At 43.4% G+C, this 27,051-nt stretch overlaps 1 protein-coding gene across 10 annotated transcripts in view; it reads right to left on the bottom strand.

The window, feature by feature from the left end:
- ZNF462 (zinc finger protein 462) overlaps nucleotides 1-27,051 on the bottom strand; it is a 157,502-nt gene that overhangs the window by 51,522 nt on the left and 78,929 nt on the right. For all 10 annotated transcript variants that reach the window (XR_009738197.1, XM_061426410.1, XM_061426412.1 and 7 more), the window contains one exon: nucleotides 26,819-27,010. Coding sequence is in view for 9 of the 10 variants with exons in the window: in XM_061426410.1 (XP_061282394.1) it covers nucleotides 26,819-27,010 (192 nt within the window). In the remaining variant the exon portion in view is untranslated. The remainder of the gene's footprint in view (nucleotides 1-26,818; nucleotides 27,011-27,051) is intronic.

Here is a 27,051-nt window from a genome sequence, read left to right as displayed (position 1 = left end):
ATCAGTAACAGGGGAGTTTAACTATTGCAACATTAAGGAAGACACAGGGAAGAGTTAAGAGTCAATTGAGCAGTAAATTGTGGGAGGACAGCCCCCTAACGTGCTGAGTGACCTAAAAAGGAGGCTGTACAAGAGGATCAATTCTCAATTTTCTACAGCTCTGCAGAGAAGGTGTGAGTGAAGGTGAAAAAGTGGCAGAAGTACCTTGGTGCCAGCAACCACATTTTATTTGAGCTAGATTTTCAAGCAGACTTAGAAGAGAGGCTCTTGCATCAGGGAGAAAGTACCAGGAGAAAATAAAAGACAAGAAGATTTCAGGCAAGCAAATGTTAGATGTGGGTGTGGGGGGTGGGGGATGGTTAAATGACACCCATTCATTCAGTAAACATTTACTGAGTATCTAAGTCCACGTGAGACCCTGTTCTGGAACAGGTGGATGTGGTCCCTGCCCTCAAGCAACTCACCATCTCAGGCAGACGTGTAAATAATTGATGGGGACACCCTGCACCCCCAGAGAAGTCTTAAGGGAGCACTTATCTCCATGGTCCTAGTGGAGAAGACAAAATCAGCCGTACACGGTGACTGACGGAAATGGGAGTGAGAGAGACAGAAGGAGGATGTCAAGAAAACCTTGATTTCCACTAATAAATGGAATTAGTATCAGCTAGTGTGTCTATTAACAAAAGCAACACCAAACATGGAGCTACCTAAGTGTTCAGCTCACTACACCTCCATCTTTAGTCATAAATAGAAATTAAAACAACTACATTCTTTTCACAACAGGGAAAAAAGTGACTTAATGCCTACAGGGAAAAGAAAGAAAGATCAGAGGATGAGTCTGAGTGGGAAACTGTACACTGGAGGCTGAAAGAGATCGCTTAGGGGAAGATTAAACATCTTCAGACCCTAAAATAGCATAGTGTTCAAAATGATGAACGGATTATGATTTTCTTCAGAAAAGCAGGTGATTTGGCAACTAAAGGTTGGCAGTGTAAGAAAACAGAAACGGAATATTACCTGTAGATAATTTAACAACAAATTTTGTAAATGCCCAAAGTTAGGGGGTTGGAAAGTGTGCAAGTATTAGTGGTTCAGTCATGTCTGACTCTGTGACCCCATGGACTATAGTCCTCCAGGCTTCTCTGTCCATGGAATTCGCTAGGCAAGAATGCTGGAGTGAGTTACCGTTTTCTTTTCTCCAGGGGATCTTCCCAACTCAGGGATTGAACCCAAGTTCCCTTCATTGCAGGCAGATTCTTTACCATCTGAGACACTAGGGAAGCCCATGGGGGTGGGACCTAAATGTGCTGGAAATACATCCTACTGTTTCTGGAAAAAGACTGACAAAGGCACACTAACAATGGCAAGAGAGCAGGCTAAAGACACACTTCAGTTAATAGCCAGGAAGCTTCTGGAACAGCATCAGCTCCCATCATACAACGGCTAAGAAACCCAGGCAAAGGACAAAAGGGTCCAAGGATTTCCATGGACATTACAGCAATGCAGGGATCTGCTGGTAATGAGATAAGAGAACCTTCCTACTTTACTGGCAAACTTAGACCGGACCTGAGTTCATCTAAAGCTGAAAAATGGTGTCTGGCAGACGCCTTAAACTCAGCATGCTGCACACAGCCACCATCTTTGCTCAAACATCTCCTCTGGTGCTCCGAATGTGCGACAGTGACTCAACGCTTCATTCAAGCCCAAAGTGTGGGACTCCTCCTTTCAACTGTCAGGCATTTCTTATGGTAGCACATTTCCCAGAGACACAGATCACTTCTCACTTCCAATCACCTTCCTCTCCAGGCCCCTGCCTTCCTTTCTCACTGTTCATTCAGGTCCATAGAACCCATATGGGCATCTCTAACACCCTATGAGCTGGTCTTTCTTCCTTCTAGATCTATTCTACTTTGGCAAGTGTACATGTCACAGACATATAATGTATATCACTTTTTACAGGAATATGATAATGATGCCCCAGGGCTCAAGGATAAAGTCTATTCCTTGGTACACATAGCTCAGTAGTCTGGTCTCACCCTGTGCTTCCAGCCTCACTTTTAGTTAATTTCCAATTCCTTGCACTTTCTACATATATCATCGTTGGGAATCCGTGGTCAAGAACTACCCGAGGCTCTTCCTCTTCTTCATGCCCAGCAAACCCCTACCCATCCTTCAAAGCCCAGCCCAACGCCTTCCCTCCCAAACCCAGACAGAAACCTTCTCTCCTCTGTGTTTTGCCAACACACATTGTGATCCTCACCTGGATCTTATCAGACTTCAGCTTACACTTATAAGTTCTCTTAAGCAACCTCCACCAACAAACTTGGTCATATCAATGCCTTGACCTTAAAGCATTCCACTGCAACAGGAAACGGGCTGGTTGTTGGGACTTTCTCTATCAGGCCGACCCATTTTTGCTTTCAGCAGTTGTGTTAATACTAACAAAAATCAGTCTTATTTTCTCTTAAATTTTTTTGTACTTGTTATATTTATAATTGAGCTTATTCAACTTAATTAATATTACTAAAAAGGATGAATGATGGGTATAAAAATTTCCATTTCTATGAAAGCTATGAAAATGCTTTGAAAAGATTTGAGAAAGTTGCTAAAAAAAATTATTGTCAAATTACATTTTGGCAAGATAAAAGATTAAAGAGAACATAAAAATCTAGAAGGACTCTGCTCTAAGACTCTTTCATAAATGTCTAAATTATCATTCAACTTAAAAGAAACCTAAAACCAGAACTAGTATAGGTGATTGTGGTTTATGCAAGAGAGAAAAACGGGGAATTCAATCAAAAGACCAAGTTTGATCCTACAACACAATCCTGATGAATGAATTTTTTTTATTTTTTGGCTGAACCGCACGTGGGATCTTAGTTCCCAACCAGAGATTGAACCCATGCCCCCTGCAGTGGAAGTGTGGAGTCTTAACCACTGGACTGCCAAGGAAGTCCCTGAATAAATGCATTTTTAAATGAAAATAAAACACTTAAGGCATTTTCAAAAGGATTCCCTGCATTAAGAAAATTTCACATATTACTGGGAAACCAGGTCTGATTATATCAAATAAGTTTCAACTGTATCTGTCCATATGTTTGCCCCTATGCTTCATTGCTCAGTAGTATCCAACTCTTTGTGACCCCATGGACTGTAGCCCACCAGGCTCCTCGGTCCCTGGGATTTTTCAGGCAAGAAAACTGGAGTGGGCTGCTATTTCCTTCTCCAATGTTTGACTCTATTTTATATTAATTCAGAAAATACTTATTGAGAGGCTTTTATTTCTAAGGCACTTGGGGTACCTTTCAGTGAAAAAAAAAAAAAGGCAAGGATCCTTGCCCTCGTGGGACTTACATTTTAGATGGACAGGAATAGTATCCTGTGTGCTTTTATAGCCAGAGACTGACAGTCCTTTCATTAAAAAAAGGTACTTAAGAAAATGTTTGTTGGATTGAATTTGTGAGCAATTTTCTTATATTCTACCCTATACCTCTGTCTATCTAAGTTACAAAAAACTGTATGTCACATAGAGCTGTCAAGATGATTCACAGATTCAAAAGATTTATTTAAGATTTCTTAGGTTCTATATGAATTCGTTTGAAACTCAGTTTCTTTCTCAAGATACCTGCTGTTCGCTTCATGTTAACAGGGAACAGAATGTGGTGCCCACAACACGACCAACTACAAATCACCAATGCAACTTCCCAAGTGTTTCCTTGGAAGATTCTCAAAAAGGCTCTCCAGATAAAAGACTGGGCCATTCTGAAGGAAAACTACTAGAAACTAAGCTTTGGAACACAAGCCATTTCAGCTCCTCCTGGATAGTATCTAAAGGGGGAACATAAATCTCTAGAGGCAGCCATGTGACTTTATTTCCTTCTTTTGATTATGCCTTGAAAATCTCCAGGCCAAGGACTCCGGCACCTCCTTGTCTTCTGTCATCAGGAGAGTTCTCCGGCCTGGGTGCACAAGATTATGATACAATGACCAGGAGGACAATGGGCGCTGGATGACTATATATAGGAATTCTGGGCTTGGTTGTCATGGAGGCAAACGGAAAAACAAATGCCTAATCCTGAAAATAAGGTTGAGGCCAAACTTGAAGGAAACACACACTGAAAACTTCCTGTCATTCTGATGAGTAAAAACAAAACCTTGAAATATGATCAGGGAAAACAAAACAAAAAGTTAAGTCTTCAAAATGACAAAAACAGTATTTAAAAAAAAAAAATAAGAGCCACTGTCCCTTTTTGAGATTTAGTATCTCATAATCCGTAAGGTCACTGAAAGGGTCTCTCAAAGGCCTTACTGGCAAGAAGCTTCATGTTCTCATTTTCTCTATATTTTGGCAGGGAATTCAGGCAAGTCTGATCTAAAACAGAAGATTCCTGGACTTGCAAGTCATTAGGTCTTGTCGTGGGGGACAAGACAATCTGTCTCTGTATCATTTTTCCACAGTGGCATCACCATCCACCCAACCAAATCAAAACGAATCTTTGATTCATTTCTCTTCCATTGAAGGACTGAGAAAGCCCTATTGGTTCAACCTCCTGTAAAGCCCATATCTGTGACCCACTCACGGTTGCACAGCTCCTGCTTCTGGTTCAGGTCCCTGTGGCTGCTTGTGTAAACTTGCATTGCAGGATGTTCCTAATTGGCTTTCTATCTTCAAGCGTCTTCTCCCCCTAAGTTCCCTTTGTTTTCTAAAAGTATGATCAAGGTATTCATGTCTTCTTACAAGGAAAATGTCCAACCTCTGAACAGCGGTGTCCCAGCCCACCTTCATCTTCCCAGACCTACCTCAGTCCACACCCACCCTGCTCCCACTCGGTGCTACTCTCAGCCACGCGGAAGGTTTCTAACATTCACTGCGTGTGGTCTTTTTCACCGTTTCCTTGAATATCCCTGCAATATCCTTCTTCCACTTCTCAGCCTGGCAAATTCATCTTTCAAGACTGAATTCAGTTCAAATTTACCATCACTATGCAGATCTTCCTTGATCTTTCTAGATACACTTCTTCAATTCCCCCTTCACGCTCTCCTGCATGCAGGTTAATTTATTTTTGCCTCCAGCAGACTATGATCTCTTTGCAAGTAGGATATCTGTGCATGCACACATCCATCCATCCATCTATCCATCACATTTTTTTAAAGTTCATTATCTCCCAGAACTTAGTTCAGGGCCTGAGCCAAAAGAGGTGCTCAATAAACATGGTATAAAGAGCCCAAAAGAGTTCAAACTGGGAAAACTGCTTTGGAAAACCAAGATTTAACAGGAAAATCCAATTAACCAAATGTCACTCTCTCTTTGAACACTGAAGTTAATAGAGCCGGCCCACTGAAATAGTGATCCACTTTTACTGAAATATGTCTGGGGCTTTTTTTTTAATTACCTGAAGAATGACTTCTGGAACATCTGAAAATTTGAATGGCAGGAAATTCATGATCCATGGCCATCCCAAGAAGTCACAGGCATAATTTCTGGTTTTCACCCTAAATCAGCAATAAGTCTAAACTCTGAAATAGATGGTATCAGGACATGTGGGAGGCACTTCAGATGAATCAGTATGCAGCTCTCTCTCCTTTTTTGTACCCACTGGCAGGCACAGATCTGTGGTAGGTACAGATGTTCGCAAAATGCGCAGGTGTAAGAGGTACCGTGTATTTAAATGCACCATGACTTTGCTACCACCGTCAGTTCCTAAGGCCATGAGAATAGACGCCTCTGCAATCCAGGATGTGTTCTTGGATGACATTCAGCAGTGCATCCTCACTGCATGAAATACCAGTTCTCCTCCACCATGGATACACTCTCCTCCCAGATACGTAGGGTAAGGTTATTTATTTTGTGGAAGGACTTCTGGTAGCTCAGAAAAGCAGAGACGGTTTCATGTCATCCAGCCAGTAAACGGAGAGACAGGAACATAACCCAGGGCTCCTGCATGCCCCAGTTTCGAAAACATGTTCTTTTTCTGCCACATCCATTAGCAAACATTGCAGGTATTCCTCTGTACTAAATGATATTTGTAACTCAAAGTGTGTGTTCTTGAGAAACCCGCCTTGAAACCGGCTGGAAATCTGTCAGGAAGCAAATGAACGCGTGGCGAAGGAGCCTCTTTCTCCTATTTTTTCGGGAGGAAGCTCTGGGTGGCATCTGCCATTGTTCACTGAGATGCTCTCGCAATATCGAATGCATAATTCACCTGTGATTCTTTGGAATTGTGTGATGAGGAAGTAATGCTTCCCGCTGTTCGTTTAGATCGTATAGATGTCTTTACCACACAGAAAATCCAATGAACAACGTGGAGGACAAAAGCCTCTTTGTATCAGTGACTTGGCCGCCACTGTCCAGAGCTTGCTAGCAACTTCAGACGGTATTTAGAGCTCACAGGCTGTGGGCAAGGCCACCGTGCTTCCTCCTCAAGGTTCAACTGGAGGGAAGATACCTACTGACTTCAAGGAGGCGGTCACAGCATACGACTTGCGATGATCAGGCCAGGGAGAGCCCGCCCAGGGAACAAGGCAGAGACTTCTCAAAAGCTCAGCGAAATCAAGAGGAAAGAACACATCTGAAGAGAAGTGTATATATTTAGATACGTGTCGAGTTCTAAGCGACGGTATGGAAATCGGGTGAGAACAACCACAGCGGATCAAGAACAAGAGGAAGCAGCCACACTTTAAAGTGCACAGTTATTCTAAAATTGTCTCCCAGCAGCGGGCATCTCTGAACCAACACACCCAGTGGGTTTCTTACCCTTTCCTTCTTTTCTTTTCACTTATTCCCAAGCAGGGGAAGAAAATGCTGGCTCTAGATAAAGTTATATATTTTAATCATCGTTAAAGCAGTTATTCCTCTATTAGGACACACACTTCTCCACTCACTCCAAACTCCCCTTCAGGACAAGTGCTAGTGATGCTGGGCTCAAGCGGAGGGCATGAGCCTCCCAGAAGCAGAGGGACCAGGCAGTGAGACCCAGGCTCATCTTGTACTGGCCTCGCGGCTCCCGGTCAGCAATTCTGGCAGGTGCTTCCTCACAAAGTCTCTCCTTGATCTTCACCATGACCTTGTAACATAAGCCGTGTTGTTACTTCCCACTTTACAGATGGGAAAGCCAAGGGAGCACCTGGGAAATAGGCCACTTCTCAGCTCCTCGGGGTATGCACGCACGCCTCCTCGTAACCCTGGGCACTCTCCCTTAAGTAGACTTCTGGTTCCTCATTTGTAAAATGGAGCTGGTGACACTGACAGCTGCATAGGGTTCCGTGGACAGAGGACAGCAGTGTGTGAAGCATGATGCCTGGCATGGCTGAAGTGGGGGTTCTTTAAGGGCCTCAGTCCCACAGCAATTAAAGTTGACGTGGTATATTTTGCACTAAATGATTAATTGCCTCTTGGTGTTTATGGAGAGCTTTCTGTAGATGGAAGAATTTGATCTCCTTATCTGGACTGCGGGATGGAGTGGAACAGGCATCTCTTACACCGCTCTACACAGATGTAACTGACATTCATCCCAGCTCTGGGCGCATGGCAGGTGTTCAGCTGCTCGTTTCTGACTGACTGATTCTGGGCAAAGCCAACTGCACTGCCCCTTCCTGCATGAAGAGCTTTATTCTGTGGGTGAGGATGGCTGCCATGGGGAGGGAACTGATCAAGGAGCTTGGATCCAGCCCAGAGGCAGGGTTCAACCCAAATAACACACCAAGTCACCCCCATTTTGTTAGACAGCTCAGCACACAGGATGGTCACAATTGCTATGAAGAGGCACATCAGAGTAAATTTAATTCCCAAACTTTAGAGGCTTTCCTGGCAACCACTGTGGGGTCTATTTCATCCTAACATCACCTCCAGCTCTCTTTCTTTTTTTAATATTTATATTTATTTGATTGCACCAGGTCTTAGCTGCAGCATGCAGGATCTTGAGGTGCGGCATGCAGGATCTAGTTCCCTGATCAGGGACTGAATCCAGGTCCCCTGCATTGGGAGTGTGGGGCCTCAGCCACTGGACCACCAGGGAAGTCGCTCACCTCCAGCTCTGAGCAAGGTCCTTGGGAATCCGGTAGGTGTGGTGATCATCGCCACCATCAGCGACGTTCTCATGAACGTCTCTCCCTGACACTCCTGCTCCTTTCCTTTTCTGCCTGTTATGGTGTTTTCTTTCTCTTGATTGCACTTTTTCCCATCTGATCAACAGTAGGTAGGTATTGGTCGATTGGTTGGCTTATCCCACTATCTCTTGAGGGGTTTTGTCTCAAACTTCTTAACCTGCATGGACTTTGGGATTTTATTTCATTACCCATGCCCTCTGATCTTTCTTGGGAACTGCTGGCTCAGCTGGGCACAGAGTATCTGCCCAAGACCCAGCATGAGAAACGCAAGCATCTGTACGAAGAGGCAACCCTACCATCGCACCACTACGTACCTCAGCCTCCAGAGGGTCGGGGCCAGTGTGCGGCACCACGATCGTCAACGCTCAAGACTGGAGTCATTCACTTACACAGCTCATTTCCTTCCCTGCCTGTGTGCACAAGGCAATCTGCCACCCTCTGGGAACTCAAAATAAAATGACGGCCTCTGCCTTCAAGAAGCAGGTAGCCCTTACATGTGGAATCTAAAATACGATACAAAGGAACTTTTCTATGAAATAAAGAATAGATTCGTGGTTGCCAAGGACGCGGGGAGAGGGACGGAGTGGGAGTGTGGGATTAGCAAATGCAAACTATTACATACATAATGGGGAAACAACAAGGCCGTACTGAATGGCACAGGGAATTATACTTATGCTGATAGACTATAATGGAAAAAATATGAAAAAGAATGTATATATACGTATAACTGGATCACTTTACAGAAGAAATTAATACAACACTGTAAATCAACTAGACCTCAATAAAATAAATTGAGAAAAACACGTGGATGGTCTAAGGTGGTGGAAAGTCAGACATTTATTAATACAAGAGTACGATCAGCTCTGACACTAAAGAGCGCTCAGAGACGTGAACAGTGAGGAGGCCCTCAGTCATATAGGAAGCGTTAGGAAGGCTTCTGGAGAAGACAAGATTCAAGTTTTCAAGGATGAGTGGGTGAAACAAAGAGGAGGTCAGGAGAAAGTAAGTGGAGAAGGACACTCCAGGAAAGGCTAGCAAGGCCTGGAGGGTGAGAGCAGGACCCCATGCAGACAAGGCATTCAGAACGGCTGCAGTGAGGGACACAGCGGACAGAAGGGATGACAGTGACTCTGAGAGAAACAGGCTCAAACACTGGCTTCCACGCTGAGCTTGGAATCTGTTCTGAAGGCAAAGCAGCCAGCCACTGGAGGGCTTGAAGCAGGAACCAGGTGAGATAAAGGCTTCGGGTTTTTTTACCTTTTCTGTGTCTATAAATTGCACCCAGAGTCCTGCCCCATCTCTCAGATGGGGAAAGCAGCTAGGCATAACCGCATGCCCACTGGGAGGGAAAACCAACAAGCAGCAGGCTCCTTATTGATGAAGCTGCCTACAACTCCATACTTGGTCTTTGCAAGTAGAAAACACCAACGTGCTAACTTTTCCCCTCTGGATTTTACTAGCAGCTTGGAATCGTTTATTTGAAATTCAGTTCCTACTGTTTCTACTGAACACGCTACATTTACATCTGGAATAGATTATGGCCCTACCTATGGGAAGGAAATCTGGACACCGAGTAGGCTACCTTTTCTGCTCCCTAACAACCCTTCACCTGTAAGAAAATAAAAAGGCAGCACAGGAAACCAGGCGGTGTGTCCACACGTTGGCAAACATCAAAAATGTGCAAGCATCAGCCAAGAACTTGTGGTCTGTTTTTCAAATACAGTGTCTCAGGAACATCCAAAATGCTTCTCTATCTGTATTTTGCTCCTTAATTTTAGCATCCAGGTGTCAACCCAAGGACTCATTTAGACTCAACTCAATAGACAAAATACTATTTTGTAAAGTGTTTCAGTGGGCTTCCCAGGCACTAGTGGTAAAGAGCGAGCCTGCCAATGCAACAGATTTGAGAGACTTGGGTTCAATCCCTGGGTCAGGAAGATCTCCTGGAGAAGGACATGGCAACCCACTCCAGTATTCTTGCCTGGAGAATCCTATGGACAGAGGAGCCTGGTGGGCTACAGTCCATAGAATTGCAAAGAGTCAGACATGACTGATCGACTTAGCACACAGTACACAAAGTGATTTAATGTTCTTCTGGGTTCATTATTATAAATGGTTTGTTTCATCATAAAAATATTATATCTACTATATGTTAGGTATTTGACAGATACCAAGAGATTCTAGCTTGGTGCCAAGAGCCCTGGCAAAGGGACAGGTTTGGGCGAAAGCTCATGAGTTCCTAGAGGTTGAGCGAGACGTCCAAGTGGATAACGTGAGGAGTGGATAGAAAAAGACAGTCTGGGGCTTAACCTGATGATGGCTGGATGCAGAGATTTTGATGGCATTCTCAGAAAAGTGAAAGTCGATCACAAGTGTCTGTGAAGAGGAAGAGAGCAGAAGAAAGGGCTGAGGACCAGACCGGGGTCCACGTGACGGCAGCTGTAGATGTAAACAGAGGAAAGAGACAGTATCATCAGAGAGGCCAGCAGAGAGCCTGAAACATACAGGAGGACCCAAACCAGGGGAGGAGTCTCCCGGGGAGGAAGGCCAGCAGTTTTAAATGCCACGGACAAAAAAAAAGGATGAGGCAGGGGCAGAGGCTGGGGACTTGTTTGTCTGGAGTCGCTGCCCATCCTTGTAAAAGCCATTTCATTAACAAGCTAGGGCCAAAGTCACATGGCAAGGGATTCCGGAGAGGCCAGGGGAGGATGGCGGGGGGTGGGGGGGGTGGCGGTTAGCGGGTGTAAACAAGGGAAGAATGACTCTTTCCCAGAGGGCCAGTCTCTGGAGCCAGCCAGCAAGAGGTCACTTCATGAGTGGCTTCAATAAAATGCTGAAGGCACAGATTCTAGCTGTTGGAGAAAAGAAGGCATGGAGAGGAAAACTAAGTTGGGAGTAATTGGTTCTTTCAAGAGATTTGGAGGCTAAGATCCCAACTGCGGGAATAAAACTGCAGGTCTTATCCAAGAAGGGTTTTAGTATGTAAAACAGTCCCAGCACTTTCCTGGGGCTCAAGGGGCTCCTTTTTTTAGTCTCCCAGGGAAAAATAACACATCTGAGAACTGAGATTAGGGACAGTGTGACACAGTAGCCAGCGCTGTGGAGGCAGGCCGACCCCAACTCTTACCCCAAGCCTGCCAGGCAGAAACTGTGACCATGCTCAAGGTGATTTTCCCCCTTCCAAAAACAGCAAGGAGGTGGTTATGGACGTTTCTGTTTAATGGAAATGCTGTGTGGATTAAACCAATGTATTTAATAGACATGCAACAAATGATAGTCATCATTAACTTAAATATATAATAATGCCAATAATAATAATAATAATAATAATGTCTAACTTAGGGTCTTCTCAATGCATTACATCTACCTATTAGGACATCAAGTGCTAAAGAGGTTCTTGTGTGGCTGGTTTCAGTTAAACCCCAAAGTTCAAAAAATTCAAATCAATAGGACTCTCGTTTAAGCACCACTTTCCAAACTCTGAATTAAACTCCCAAGAAATAGTTCATGATGTTAAGAGATTTCATTAAGCTTCCATAACAAGATGTGAAAGGTTTTTTTTTCTTTGCCTTAAAAAAAAAAAAAAAAAAAAACCCTCATTCATCCCTGGTTGCTGACAAATGATCATAAATTGACAAGGAATTTACTTCTACTATGCTATTTTAATAGTGTCTAAGATTTCTACGGTAATTTAGAATGTGAAAGCATTTTCATATGTTATCTCATTTGAGCCACAAAATAACCCCATCAAATAGGCATCATTATCTTATGAATAAGAAGTAAGAGAAGGTCAGTGATTTATCTCAGCCACACGTGTGAGATGGAGGCAGTCAGGCCCTCTGCCCCAGGCTGCACATGCTGGGTGATCCCTGGCCTCCAACTCCGGTGCTCCTTTCTGGATTTGGACTTTAAACTCAGGGGTCCAGCAACCCCACACAGGTTATTACAGAGAGATGATCTATATGGAGAACTGGCTTTGAAAACACCATTTGCCCCTCATTTTCACTAGCTCCAGTTGGGTTAAAACGGGTCCTCCTGGCATCGGCTCAATCAAAGTGCACTTAGCGACACGCAGGATGAGCTGTGCTCCACGCCAGCACCGCAGCGTGACTCCAAAATCACACCGGACAAAAATCATGCTGGTTTGAGGAAGAGGTTCTGTGGAACCCTCAGATGCTTCTGCCGAGCGGGGGTGCCCAAGGCGGGGGCCACGGCTACCAGACTCCCTAGAGCAGGACCTCTCCTGTCTCACATGCTGCTGTCAATCACCTTCTACCCCTTCCAGGTACAGGAAGCCCAGGGGCCAGATCAAAGATGCTCCACCTGGTCCACATGGAGAGTTGGGGCTGTGGATGGAGCTGGCCTCAGCATCGCTTAACTTCCCATGGCTTTATGTCACCATCACTCCCTTTACTGAGTGATGATGATTAGTGTAAAAACCACCAATTTATTCAGTATATAGGAAAGCTACTTTCTCATGTACTGTTGTTGCCGTCTCCCCATTTAGAAAATGGTAAATAAGTAAATAAAATATTAAACCTGCCCTTGACTTAACGCAGAGCCACCATCCCTTCCTCCCATAGTTCTCAGACACTCTTTTCTGCCCTGACAACATACAATGGGTGGATATCTATGTAGCCAACATTCTTCCCTAGGGATACTGTGATTTAGGTAATATCCCAGAAAGTTAGAAGAGGGAGAAATGTAGTGAAAAGGACTATACACCTACTTATTAAGCTACAGGGATAGACGCACGTAACAGTGAAACCAATGGGGGAAGAAACAGAACTGGAAAAAATAAATCTTTCTAGCCTATATTTTATTTATTTATGTTTGGCCACATCACACAGCATACAGGATCATAGTTCTCCATCAAGAGATAGAACCTGTTCCCCCTGCAGTGGAAGCATGGAGTCTAAACCACAGTCTGCCAGGGAAGTCCCTCCATTTAGTATTTTAACACTGAACTTAATTTTTTAGGGAGTTTCCCCCCCTAGTCTTTCATTATGCAGATAACATAACCAAGATGCAAAAGTATACTATAGATATATTAGCAAAAATGGTCTTATTTTATTGTTAACAATATACAGAATATAAGGATTTTAATGTGTTAGTTGGGAAGCTTGTGTGCATGCTCAGCACTAACCTGTGTCTGACTCTATGTCCCCATGGACTGTAGCCCGCCAGGCTTCTCTATCCTTGGGATTCTCCAGACAAGAATACTGGTGCAGGCTGCTATTTCCTCCTCCAGGGGTCTTCCCAACCCAGGGATCAAACCCGTGTATCCTGCATTGGCAGGCGGATTCTCTACCACTGAGCCACCTGGGAAGCCTCAGTTTGGAAGCTTACTTACACTTTACATGTGCCTTTAATTGAGTTATCGCAACTGTTCCTTCTAACAGATATGTTGGTGGCATTATTCTTGCTTGCATGCAAGTTAGATGTGGATTTCTTCATCTTTCTTTCTCTGTATTCCTAATTAAAAACTTACCCATGGGCAACATTTTAAAATACTATTAAATCAGAGTAACAGGAAAATCACAACTCACAAGCACAATGTAAAAATTTGTGATACCACAGCTACTAACTCTCTAGCTGCTCACTCTGTTTATTCACGTTCACTTTGGGACAGGCAAGGTAAACAATGCAGCTACTTGCAACTTCTATCACCTTGGATCTGACCACATGCCCATCTCTTTCATTCAACAAAAATACTTTGAAAAACTTACAAGTAGACTGATGTTATACAGGAATAAATCTCAAACATTTTTAAAAGTAAATCAATAACTCAAAAAGATACATGCACCCCTACATTCAAACCAGCACTATTCACAACAGCCAAGCCATGGAAGCAACCTAAATGTCCATTGCTGCTGCTGCTGCTGCTAAGTCACTTCAGTCGTGTCCGACTCTGTGCGACCCCATAGATGGCAGCCCAACAGGCTCCCCCCGTCCCTGGGATTCTCCAGGCAAGAACACTGGAATGGGTTGCCATTTCCTTCTCCAATGCATGAAAGTGAAAAGTGAAAGTGAAGTCGCTCAGTCGTGTCCAACTCTTAGCGACCCCGTGGACTGCAGCCTACCAGGCTACTCCATCCATGGGATTTTCCAGGCAAGAGTACTGGAGTGGGGTGCCATTGCCTTCTCCATTAACAGATAAATAAAGGACGTGGTACATATATACAACAGTGGAACAGACTGGTTCCAAATAGGAAAAGGAGTACGTCAAGGCTGTATATTGTCACCCTGCTTATTTAACTTCTATGCAGAGTACATCACAAGAAATGCTGGGCTGGAGGAAGCACAAGCTGGAATCAACACTGCCGGGAGAAATATCAACAACCTCATATATGCAGATGACACCACCCTTATGGCAGAAAGTGAAGAGGAACTAAAAAGCCTCTTGATGAAAGTGAAAGAGGAGAGTGAAAAAGTTGGCTTAAAGCTCAACATTCAGAAAGCTAAGATCGTGGTATCCGGTCCCATCACTTCATGGGAAATAGATGGGGAAACAGTGGAAACAGTGTCAGATTTTATTTTGCTGGGCTCCAAAATCACTGTAAATGGTGACTGCAGCCATGAAATTAAAAGACACTTACTCCTTGGAAGTTATGACCAACCTAGATAGCATATTAAAAAGCAGAGACGTTACTTTGCCAACAAAGGTCCGTCTAGTCAAGGCTATGGTTTTTCCAGTAGTCATGTATGGATGTGAGAGTTGGACTATAAAGAAAGCGCAGAAGAATTGATGCTTTTGAACTGTGGTGTTGGAGATGACTCTTGAGAGTCCCTTGGACTGCAAGGAGATCCACCAGTCCATTCTAAAGATTAGTTCTGAGTGTTCATTGGAAGGACTGATGTTGAAGCTGAAACTCCAATTCTTTGGCCACCTGATGCAAAGAAGTGACTCACTGGAAAAGACCCTGATGCTGGGAAAGCTTGAAGGTGGAAGGAGAAGGGGACGACAGAGGATGAGATGGTTGGATGGCATTGCCGACTCAATGGACATGAGTTTGGGTAAACTCTGGGAGTTGGTGATGGACAGGGAGGCCTGGTGTGCTGCAGTCCACGGGGTCGCAAAGAATCAGACATGGCTGAGCAACTGAACTGAACTGAACTGATTACCAGTCATAAAAAAGAGTGGAAAAATGCCACTTGCAGCAACACGGATGCAGCTGTAAATTACCATACTAAGTCAGAAACAGAAAAACAAATACTGTATGATATCACTTATATGTGAAATCTAAAATATGACACAAATTAACTTATTTATGAAACAGACTCACAGACATAGAGAACAAACCTGGCTTGCCAAGGGGAAGAGGGTTGGGGGAGGGATGGAGCAGGAGGTTGGGGTTAGTGGGTGTAAACCATGACACACAGAATGAATAAACAAGGTCATATTGCATAGCACAGGGAACTGTATTCAATATCTTGTGATAAACCATAATAAAAAGAACACTAAAAAAGAATGTATATATATGTGTGTGTGACTCAATTTGCCGTACAGCAGAAATTAACACAACATTGTAAATCAACTATACTTCAATTTTTAAAAAGGTTAAGCCAGATTTGTGGTTAACAAAGATAACCTTGAAAACTGATTTGGAAAGTGTGAGATTAGAGCCATGAGGACTGGCAGAAATCAGAGGATGTACAGGAGTGAGAGGGTTAGTCAGGGTTGGGATCTGACAGGTTGGAAACCAGACAAGAACAAAGGAGGTACAGCCACAGGATACAGGACAAAGTCCTTTTGAAATGGCTGAGCCTGGGGTCTGGGTTGGGTAGACAAGGGATGAGCAATGGTCAGAGACAATGTAAGAGTCTGAGATGCTGGAGGCACAGTGTTCATGGAGAGTCCAGCCACAGATGAAGGGTGGTGGAGGTGAACCTCCCTATCTGAAGAGACCAAATATTCATTGGGTCATATCACTGAGTCCAGTATATTAAAATTCCAAAGTCCGATGGTCACGGCTAGGATATAAAGGCAGGTTATGAACCTGGCGCTGAGTTCACTGTGGAAGAAGAAGGAACATTCCAGAAGGAGAAGGAAATAAGCAGAGAGCAGACATTCGAAAAGTGAAGGAAGCAGAAATATTCTGAACAGGTAGCAGAAAGTAAGGGCTGCACTCACTGCCCCTCTTGGCTGCTAGGAGGAAAGGGATTAGTGACTTTGGCTGCAGAGAACTGAAAGGGAGAGGAGGCTGCCATTATGGGTGCTGGGCACAAAGCTAGTTAACTGGAGGAGAGAAGTGTGCCCAAGGAAACCAAGTGCGACGCAGCATCACGATACTCACGCAGCCCAATACCACTGGATTTTTCCAAACATCATGTGACACAGGTGAGCTTGAAGTCACTAGAATTCCCAGGCTTTTTCACACATAAACTCTTGTTTTGTCCATTCCCCTTTTGCTGCACTAATTCAAATCAAGAAATACTTATTGAATGGCCTGCCAAGTGCTAAGACTCTGGAATAGTCCTTGACCTCAGAGAGCACACAGTTTAGCTGGGGAGACAGATATGATAACTGATAATTATAAGAATATCTGGCAAGCCTAGTAATGGAAGTGAATACAAAGGTCAGAAGCTACCCAACATGTTTTATATTTATATCCTAACAGAATCTCATTTTCAGCTCATTACTCTGAACAGTCTAGACAGTCTGTAATCTTGATATTGTCATTTAACTTATGGACCATTTGCCAATATTTCAAATGTATTGAGTCTTAAGCAGTAGGAAAAGAGACTTAAGTAATTTTTTAGAAGATAAGTGAAACTTAAACTAGACAAATGAAGTTTTGATTGGCTAAACCTCAGAGGCTTTATGTAATTCTGAGACTCCCGTCTTAAACACATATATCACATACACGGGAAAATACTTCAAGCCTTTAGGTACTCAGTATTTATTATCTGAAGGGGAATCATTTTTGTTGGTTTGTTTTGAAATATGGATGCTCACATTTTAAAACTATAGTGAGTCAAACAGCGAATCTTTCAAGTAAAGACAAAAACATAAATAAAGGTAGTTTGTATACTGTAGTATCAGTTCTGAAAAGAATTAAAATAACAAAACAGAGCCTGTTTGTATATGCAAAGAACCAATGTCTAAGTGATTCCACAGCTGATTGTTATTAAGACTCTATTGGGTACAGAGAGGCTGGCATTATGGGTGACCCTCACATCTCATGGTATACATTGCCATAAGGCTGTTCTCTAATCTAGTAGGTATTACTCTTGTAATCAGAAGGAAAAAGTCTATGTAGCATCTTAAAGAGGGATAACTTGACTTAAAAAGGGATAAACTGACTACTTTTAAAGCACACTCATTCTTGAAGATACCTACAGGGATCAGCAGGATGCACCCATAGTTTAAAAGTACCCTCTACTTTTGAAGGGGACAAGGGCCTTTATGCTGGTCTTCCTTGTTTAGCCTGTCCCTTAACAATTCAAAGGCCTCTTCCTGGTGTTAATCACCCTTACACTTAGGCTCTACTTCTCGTCACCTTGCCAACTGTCCACCCAACAACTTCCCTACAAGCCCCTACTCCAGCCAGACCGGTCTCCTGGCTGTCCCAGGATCCCTTCTTCTCAAAGTCTGCTCGCTTCTGATACTCTTCCTACCAGAATGGACTTCCATTCAGCTGTAAAATTCCTACTCGCCCTTCAAGGCTCAGCCTGAGCCCCCACATCTGTCAAGAAGCCCTCCAGGACTTGTCAATTCCTCCTCTTTTCTATGGCTATAGTCAATAAAATCTGCAAGCAGAATATCTCATTCATTATATTCTGCTCTTTTAACTTAATTCTATGTGTCTATTAACTTAGGCTCTAAATATCAATCAACAATAAAATTTGGCTTCAGCTTCCTTTGGAAACTTCCAGCGCCCCCAGACACATAAGAAGAGGTTGCGTCTTCAGCACTCTGGCTCATTTATGGCTATGTGTTTCTGCTGCAAGTCTTCGATGAAATGGAACAAAGGTTAAGGGCATGAGCTTTGGATTCAGACAAGGTCTACCACATATGGGTTTTGTGACTTTGGAACTCATCATTTCAGCCCTCAGGGTCTCAGTTTCCTTCTCTATAAAATAAGACTAATAATCTGTACCTCTGACTCATTAGACATATTAAATCTGATGGTAAATTTAAGGCAATCAGCAGAATAAAAATTGTAATAATTTTATCACTTCAAAACAAAGTGACAGGCAGAATCCTTATAAAAAGCCAGAAGGGTTGACTTTAAAACTAATCGGGGTTGGGTGTGTGTGTGGAGGGGGGCGGGAAGTGGACAACCAGCAGTGCTAAAAATCAAGGACTACAGAGAAGGTTTAGAAGGAAGGTCCTGCCTTGCTCATTGTAGTGATCATGGAGCTTTGCTGGAGGGCTCACAGAACACGAACATAACAGATGATATAAGGAGGGTGGCTTATACGAGGCACATAAGAATATTCTTTGTTCCTAAGGAGCTGGAGAGCCTCACCCTGGAATGACTTCTCCAAGAGCAGTGAACAGGTAAATAATATCTTAGCTGGGCTCTGCCCTCTTAGCCAAACACCTCCTTTGGGTTGAGGCTGATGACTCTGAAACTAGTTACAAAGTAGAAGAGCCCTCTGATAGGAACACGGCCCTTCTGGGCAAAAACAGCAAGGGACTGACTTCAGGAAAAGGCAAGCAGAATTGTTCACACCTGAACCGCTCCCATCATTTTGGCCATTCTTTATCTCACTATTTCTAACTACTATCAGTGGGATTTTTCTATAGGATATTATTATTTAGGATTATGAATGAATGAAAAAACATGTGCATCATTTGGACATACTGGGCCATACAATCAAAACTCACATAATTTAGAAGATAAGTAATAGTTGTTTGGAGAAGGTTATTTCTGGCATCTTCTCCTCATCTCAGCTCTGAGAATTCTTTTTCACATGCCCATCTTGGTCAGGACATACCCTCTGTTCCAGCAAAGCTGTCCCAGGATTTCTACCACTTGAATCATGGCTCACACATACTCATCCTCCCAGATCCAATACTTGTGTAAAATTCTCTAGCGCAGAACAGAATTTGGAAGATAGGAGAGGATCTATGAATCACAAGAAGTCTCAAAAGAGTTTGAGGGATTTTATATTCAATATAATTGCACTAAAACATTTAGCTCTGGTTCCGGGGGGGGGGGCGGAAATTGAAGTGGGCAACAATAAGACAAAGAAAAATTCTTTCTTTCAAAAAAGAACTGAGATTAATAATTTCAGATGATTTGACTAACAACTGAATGCATTTTCTGCCAAAGAATAAATTTCTTCTTCCTTTTAGATATTTCCCACACTGAGGTTCTGGAGGACCTTAAGGTAATCTCCAACCAACAGTAAGCTGTGGAATTATGCAGCAAATTCTGGAGCTGCTGGAAACTAGCTCTGAATGAGTTGGGTAGTATATGCTTGTATTTCTGATGAACAAATGTTTTTCTTGGCATGGGAAGAGGGAGATGGGCAAGTTGACTGAGTTCCCAGGACATGGAAAGCTTTCACTTGAAATGTTTTTTCCATCCTTGGCACATGAAACTGTGGCTAATTCAAAAAGTCACAGACCCATGTGGCTAATTCAAAAACCCATCTCAGGCAGGTGGGTTTCTTGGGAAGGGTCTATCACATGATATTCAACTTTAGGGCAGTGATAATTTTGGAGGCTTTCTATTTGCTGACGGGGGCAAGGTCTAATAATTTCACCACCAAAGACTGTTGGATATCAAACAGAAGATGCGGAATCACCTGTACTGCTCTGCACCCCGGGACTTACAGACTCTGTCTTAGGTTTTTGTAGTAGAAATGCCACTCTTCATAATAAGCATTAAAGTAAACTTGAGATCACATTTTAATGTAGAAATTCTGATGTCAAAAATGGAAGGTTAGTGTTCTCTGGCCAGATAATTTTAAGACCAGCAGAACCCATTAAAAATTATGGCCAAGCCATTAAAATTATGTCTCATATCCCATGTGCTAAAAACGATGTAAATCTTGGTACTTCACAATTATTCACTGGAGAGTCTACATTTCATTATTGTCATTTTTAAAGAAACCACCTCTTCTTTCTTTCACCCCAAGAGAAATCTGATCGCCAACTGGAACCTGTGTGGAAGGTTCTGATGTCCTAGCAACTAATTGGATCCTCTTAAAGGTTGTATTTTATGTCTTACCTATTTAGAAATCTGAAAAGCTTCTCTTCAAAAAGCAGGCATCTCAGATCTTAATTTTTAAGTGTTAAGTATTGCTGCAGTCAAGGTTAAATGAATTGATGGTTTGGTGCTAGATTCAATACAATTCTTGGAGAAGATTTTCTTTTGAGCTTAAGTGTAATTCACACACTAATATTTTAAAGCTCTACTTAATGTCTTACATATCATATATGAAACAAAGCATGTATTTAGGTCAAGTTATATTTTAAGTGACCTCTAGGAATAGCCTATATGTTAACTATAAAGGTCTATAATGACATTTACTAAAGATGGGATTAATTTCATGGGTTCTACTATAATTTTTTCCACTCACCATGGTAGGGGTGAGTGACAAGCTGCCCACAGGGCAAATCCATGTCTATGCTCACGCCTTTGCATATAAAGTTTTATTGGAACACAGCCATGTCCATTGTTTACATATTATCTATGGCTGTTTTCCCATTATAATGGCACTGTTGAATGGTTGTAACAGAGACTCTGTGGCCCACAAACTTGAAAGTATTTTCTATCTGGCCCTTTACAGAAAAAGTCTGCCAAATCCTTGATTTATAGCCTGTAGAAATCAAGCAAAACAAGCCTCCTCTAACTCATATATTATGTCAAAACACTGGCAGGCAGAATTTTCAAGCAGAATAAAAATTTTTTATTAATCTATGAGTTTTGTTGGTTAGTTTCACTCTATAGCTTCTCTGAATTGGATTTAACTGCAACCAAACACTCTATGCTTTCGGACAAAGACACAGAAAAAAAAAAGCTACTCCATTCCAGGGTCAAATGATAATGTGTGCTTGCTCTAAGGGGCTCTGCTACCAGGGGACTACACTTGTAATGCCCAGGTCCCCAGCACCACCACTCTTTCTGTCTCCTCCTGAGGACTGGAAAGGCTTACAACTTGTCTCAACCTGCAGTTTCCCACTTCTACAGAAGGTCTTGTTATCCAGCGAACAACAATAAAGTTGAAAATACTCTGTCAAGGAAGATTATTTCCTCTTGGCAGACTGATGCGTCAGAAAGTTTCTGTTACAGCAATCCCTAAGGTTACATCTTTGGATCATTTATCTTTTGAACTTGCCTCTTAAATGCAAATGAAATAAACTTACCCTTGTACAGCTTGGTTCTGTGGAGTCTGTCAGACATGTTAGGAGAACAACTAACTGAACTGCAAAACTGTGATGCCTACAAGAAATTGTTGGCCAGTTAAAAGAAGTCAGTATAAGTATCTAACTATTTCGACTGGAAAATTAGGGGACAGAACCAAAAGCATATCCACAAGTACAAATGAACACCAAGAAGATCATCAATGGATGAGTAATCAGAGTACCCAATGGCTGGTAAATGTCAGTCTTCAGCAGAAGTTAAAGTCAGAGACTGGCAGACAGAAGCACACAGGAAATTCTTCGAAGCTCCCAGCAGAGCTCCTTCGAATGCACAGAAATGGAAATGATGACCTCAGGTGCTGGGTGCAGTTAGTACAGAGATGGTTGGAAACATAAGGATTTGTTGGTGAGAACACACAGGATGGAGAACGTGTGACCAAGTGGTAAAGTCTGTATGCAATGCAGACAACTTAGATTTTGATACGACATGAGAAGTGCCTGTGGTTTTTTGAGGAGAGATTCCCTGATAAAAAATGCTGCTGATCAAATATCATTCTAGAGTTTATAACTGAAAAGCCAACTGAAAAGTTGTAACAGAAAACCCTTTGCTTTATTAAAAAAAAAAATCACGAAGCTCCTTATGTTTTTCTACCAATTCATACTAGCAAAGACATCTCTTGTTGGGTGGACTATATGGAGCTCTCTTACACGAAGAAGGATTTCATGACCAAAAGTTCTGGGTGTTTTCCCTAGGTTGCCATTAGGGCACAGGCTAAAAACTATCTTAATTCTCATATACCTTACGTATTTTGCACATGGTCTTAGTGTCTGATTTTTGTTTTAAGCGCACCACAGTAGCTGCTTCCTAAAGCAGGCCATTCTGTGCGGCATAACTGGATGGAGCGAAGAAAGAAACTGAAAGTAGGAAAAAGATGGAATGTCACCATTGGCCTGACCTCTTACAAAGGATAGAGCTGAATTTCAAATTATGTATCCACCACCGTAGGCCCTGGGGAACTACTCAGACCTAAACAAACCTCATCCTGAAACGACACTGCTCTAAGTCTGTCTCTTGTTTTATAGGTATATGGGTATGTGTGTTTTTCTGTCCTGAAAGCAGTCTAAGAAAAAGCCTGATACAACCCAGTCCTCTATTTTATATGGCAGAAGGAACCCAGTAAACACAAACGCAGCAGAACACTTCCTCTTGTTGACAACCTTAGGATTTCAACTTAATGCATTGTTTAGAATAGCAATTATGTGTCATTTCCCATTATCTTACACACAGAAGCAGCACTGCTTTTCTTTCCAACCACAGATCATGGAGAACACAGAGAGACCACATGCTGGTGAGACATGTCAAGACTGACAGCCCAGAGTCTAAGAGTTTATGTCCAGAGCAAGTGTGTGGCCAGGCAGTGGGAAAGCAATCAGCCCCCACCCCCACCCCCCACCTTCTCGCGGCTGCCTTCTTGGCTTCCCTCGCTCTCTTGGAGGGCTCCCTTCTCTCCCCTGTAGGGCTCCCCTCTGGATTGGGAGGCAAAGCAGCTTAGGAAGAACCTTCTTGCTCAGGCAGTTTCCTTCTGCCGGAAAAGACTGGCTCACTCTCAAGACTGCAAACATTTGACCACTGCAAACAGCAGTGAGCATGTCAAGTCGTTTTATTCACTTCTCTCACTAGGGGATCAGAAAGCCAAGGACACACTGGTGATTTCCCTGGTTTTACGGATCTCTACTCCCCCCAGGCCTGCAACACATTTTTGGTTCTTGTGTTCAGAGCGACCTGGCAGTGTGGGAAACCTTAACTGAGAGCCAACGGCCCCACAGCTTCTCCCTATTAAAATGTGCAACTGGATTTCACATGCGTGTTTCAAACACCATTCAAGGCATGATTTACAGGCTACTGTCTAGCCCCACAGCTGTTTTTTCGTCCCCCAGATGTAACCATTTCTAGGAATCCACCAATCGGTTCCCCAGCAAACAGCCTGCCCCATTTTCAACCTCTTCTGTCATTCTTGGGCATTTTGAATCACACAACACCTACATAGAAAGGATTCAAGAAAATATTGATTGAATGGACAAACTATTAATTTTTCTTTCCATATTATCCATTAATGAGAAGAGCCCATTTGAAACCTTTTTTCTGTTTGCTGCTGCTAAGTCGCTTCAGTTGTGTTCGACTCTGTGCGACCCCATAGACGGCAGCCCACCAGGCTCCCCAGTCCCTGGGATTCTCCAGGCTAGAACACTGGAGTGGGTTGCCATTTCCTTCTCCAATGCATGAAAGTGAAAAGTGAAAGTGAAGTCGCTCAGACATGTCCGACTCCTAGCGACCCCATGGACTGCAGCCCACCAGGCCCCTCGGTCCATGGGATTTTCCAGGCAAGAGTACTGGAGTGGGGTGCATTACCCCACCTTAAACCTTTAGGTTCATCCCACTTAAACAATCACTCCTGACCCATTGATCCAGATTATTTACATACATTGAAATCAGCACAGATCCAATGAGTTCTGTGTAAGCCTCACTAGAGTGGCCACCCAGAGTGTTTACATTCATTATCCTTTCTTCTACAGAAAGAGAAAAACACTTTTAAATACTGCAACTTATCTCCCTGTGGCTAACAGACTACCTGTGTTACACAGAGAGTTAGCCAATATCATTTCATCATGTTTCTGAAACCACCCTTCTCCCAAGGTCCTAACCTTGTCTAGCTTCCAAGAATCAGAAATCACCCCTCAAAAAGGTGAGGCTTCAGGCTAAGAGCTGCGGTTAGTTCAAAACCATGCTGATAATATCTTCTAAACATTTGATTCTGAACTTCGGGGCATTCAGAATGACACTGTATTAATTTATGATTCTTCTGTGCATCACATAGCTCCTGGCAGAGAGTACAGGCTCAGGAAACTGACTGAACTTGACTCTTTTTTAGCCTATGTAGAGGATGGGAGGGCTCCCAGGTGGCATTAGTGGTAAAGAACCTGCCAATGCAGGGAACATGAGACATGGGTTTGATCCCTGAGTCGGGAAGATCCCCTCAGGAGGCATGGCGGCCCATTCCAGTTCTCTTGCCTGAGGAATCCAATGGACAAAGGAGCCTGGTGGGCTACAGTCCATAGGGTCACAAAGAGTCAGACATGACTGAAGTGACTTAGCTAGCACGCACTCAGAGGAAGGTGAGCCATACACTGAGTGGTCTGCAGGATGTCCATGTGCTGGAGACTAAGACCCACCTTCCAAGAGAGGAGGACAAAGGGGAAAGAAGGTAAACCATGGAGACAAATGTCCCAGGAAAAGCCTTTGTGAGGAATGGTGCTTGGGTGGATCTATTTCACCCAAGTGTGAAAGTGTTAGTTGCTTAGTCATGTCTGACTCTGTGATGCCATGGATTGTAGCCCACCAGGCTCCTCAGTCCATGGAATTCTCCAGGCAAGAATACTGGAGTGGTTAGCTTTTCCTTTTTTCAGGGGATCTTTGCAACCCAGGGATCGAACCCAGGTCTCCCAAATTACAGATAGATTCTTTACCACCTGAGCCACCAGGGAAGCCCCATTTTACCCAAATGGCTACACAAACATAGCTTCCATTTCAGATAAAAGCAACTCATTAACAATCATGTGAGTGTTTGTTATCATGTGAAGACCTTACAATTACATAAAATTCTATTTTGCCCTTTGTTGTAATATACCAATATCTTCCAAGGAACAGAATCTCAAGGTGCAAAGGGGACATTTTCTGTAGTGTTTCACATGTGTTCCCTACCCCCATCTCCCAACCCCGCCCCCTTAGCTTTGAGACTCTAAATTTTCCTGGAAAACAACACCAACAACAAACACAGGCTAAACTGCCACACATCAGCAGAGAAGGTAAGTGTGCTCACTTCATCAGGAGCCACCATCATAATGACAAACCTTCATTGTTAAACAGAAGTCCTTCAAGACAGGAATACCAGCAAGGAGTTACTACGTTTAACCTGGTGTTTACTGATTGGCAAAGGAAAGGCCACCAAATTCTGCAACTCAGCAAAGGGAGCTTTTAGCCCCAGGACTTACCTTTCCTTTTCCTCCCAGTTTTCTCTGCTCAGACCTTTTGAATGAAGGTTCATTACTTACTCTTTTGCTAATTAGACAGTCAGACCACATGGACGTGTTGGGGCTGTCAGATCTTCAGGTAACCTGAGAAGTCTATCTTTTTAAACTCTTACATTAAACGTAACCCCAAGTTCATGCTTCGGCCTCAAAGACCAAAACTGCAATCCAAGGATGTAAACTGCTGAATAAAATGACCATTTATTAAATGTATATCTTTTCTTATTAATCTCTCAAGGTCATCAAGGGGTAGGTATCATCATCCAATTTGACCTTTGAGTGTAGGAAGCTAAGATTGCCCAGGAAAACACAACTGGCATTGAGCGAAATAAGACTCAAAGCCAAGCCTTTGTTCCGAAGGACCCATGAACTTTCTAGCCAGCCCTTTAAGCTCCTACCAAGGACGTAACGACAGACCTTGCTTGGGAAACGGTCTGTTCCCTGACCTGAGAAGTATTCAGGCTGGCGGTAGATAACCGGTTACCAGAGATGCTGCAGAAGGCAGTCAACACCAGAAGGTCATGGAAGAGAGCAGCTCCTAGGTCTCCTATGTCAACAAGAATCTACAGACTTCTTCCTCTCCTAAGCATGTGACTCTGCAGTCATCTGAGGTGAGCAATCAACACCCTTCCGTTTCTTGGGCTGATCAAAACAAACCATCCTTTGCTCGGCTCTGCCACACTGGCCATCTCGCTCTCATCCTCTCTGGTGTACAGCTTTGATTACACCGCCAATGAGGAGACTCCCTCCAGGGCTTCCCGGGTGTAGCCTGTGAAGCTCTGAAAGTGGGCAGTTACTCCCTCCCTTCAACTGATGCTTCCTCATCATTCTTCAGCCATAAAAAAAAAAAATCACAAGGTGACCCCGAAATGACACATCCCTACCATTCACCCTTTCCATTCCCACTCTGAATTGTGTTAACGTATACATCTGGTACCCCCAAACACTTCACAGCATACATACCAATAAGTAAACAAAGAAATACACCCAGCATTCCTCACCTTCCTGCGCTCAACCACCAAGGAAGAACTCAACACGAACCCAGCACACACGCGCTCTCTCCATAAGCTGCGCACACACAGCAATGCAGACATGCCTTGTCTCGGAACCAAACAGATGCTCACCCAGTTCACTTCACCCTCCACCTCCAAAGTCTATACTGTTCCAACCTTTTCACATTTCTTCCTTCACCTGAACCATCACGTTTTCATATACGATTTTCTTCTAAAAAGAAGGCCTGGCTGTTAATCCCCATCCACCACCACCCCAATGGTTGATGCCCGCTTCGAAGCCCGGTTTTACCATTGGAATCTTCCACTTCTTCGGCTGGGGTGGCTTTTTGGGAGGAGTGGTGGGCATGCGAGGAGAGGAGACTGACAATCCGTGGCCTGGGGAGGGTCAGGGCTTTTCCGTGGACCTTGAGGGAGTGTTCCTTCAGCTGGCTGATTGTCATGGTGGAAAAGGAGCACCAAGAACACTTGTAGGCATGCTCACCTGGGGAAGACAGTGGGGACAGCAGAGGAGAAGGAGGGGAG

This window comes from Bos javanicus, chromosome 8, assembly GCF_032452875.1.
Source record: "Bos javanicus breed banteng chromosome 8, ARS-OSU_banteng_1.0, whole genome shotgun sequence".
Lineage (NCBI taxonomy): Eukaryota > Metazoa > Chordata > Mammalia > Artiodactyla > Bovidae > Bos > Bos javanicus.
The sequence above is the reverse complement of the archived record's forward strand: the minus strand, read 5'-3'. Positions and strand labels throughout refer to the sequence as shown.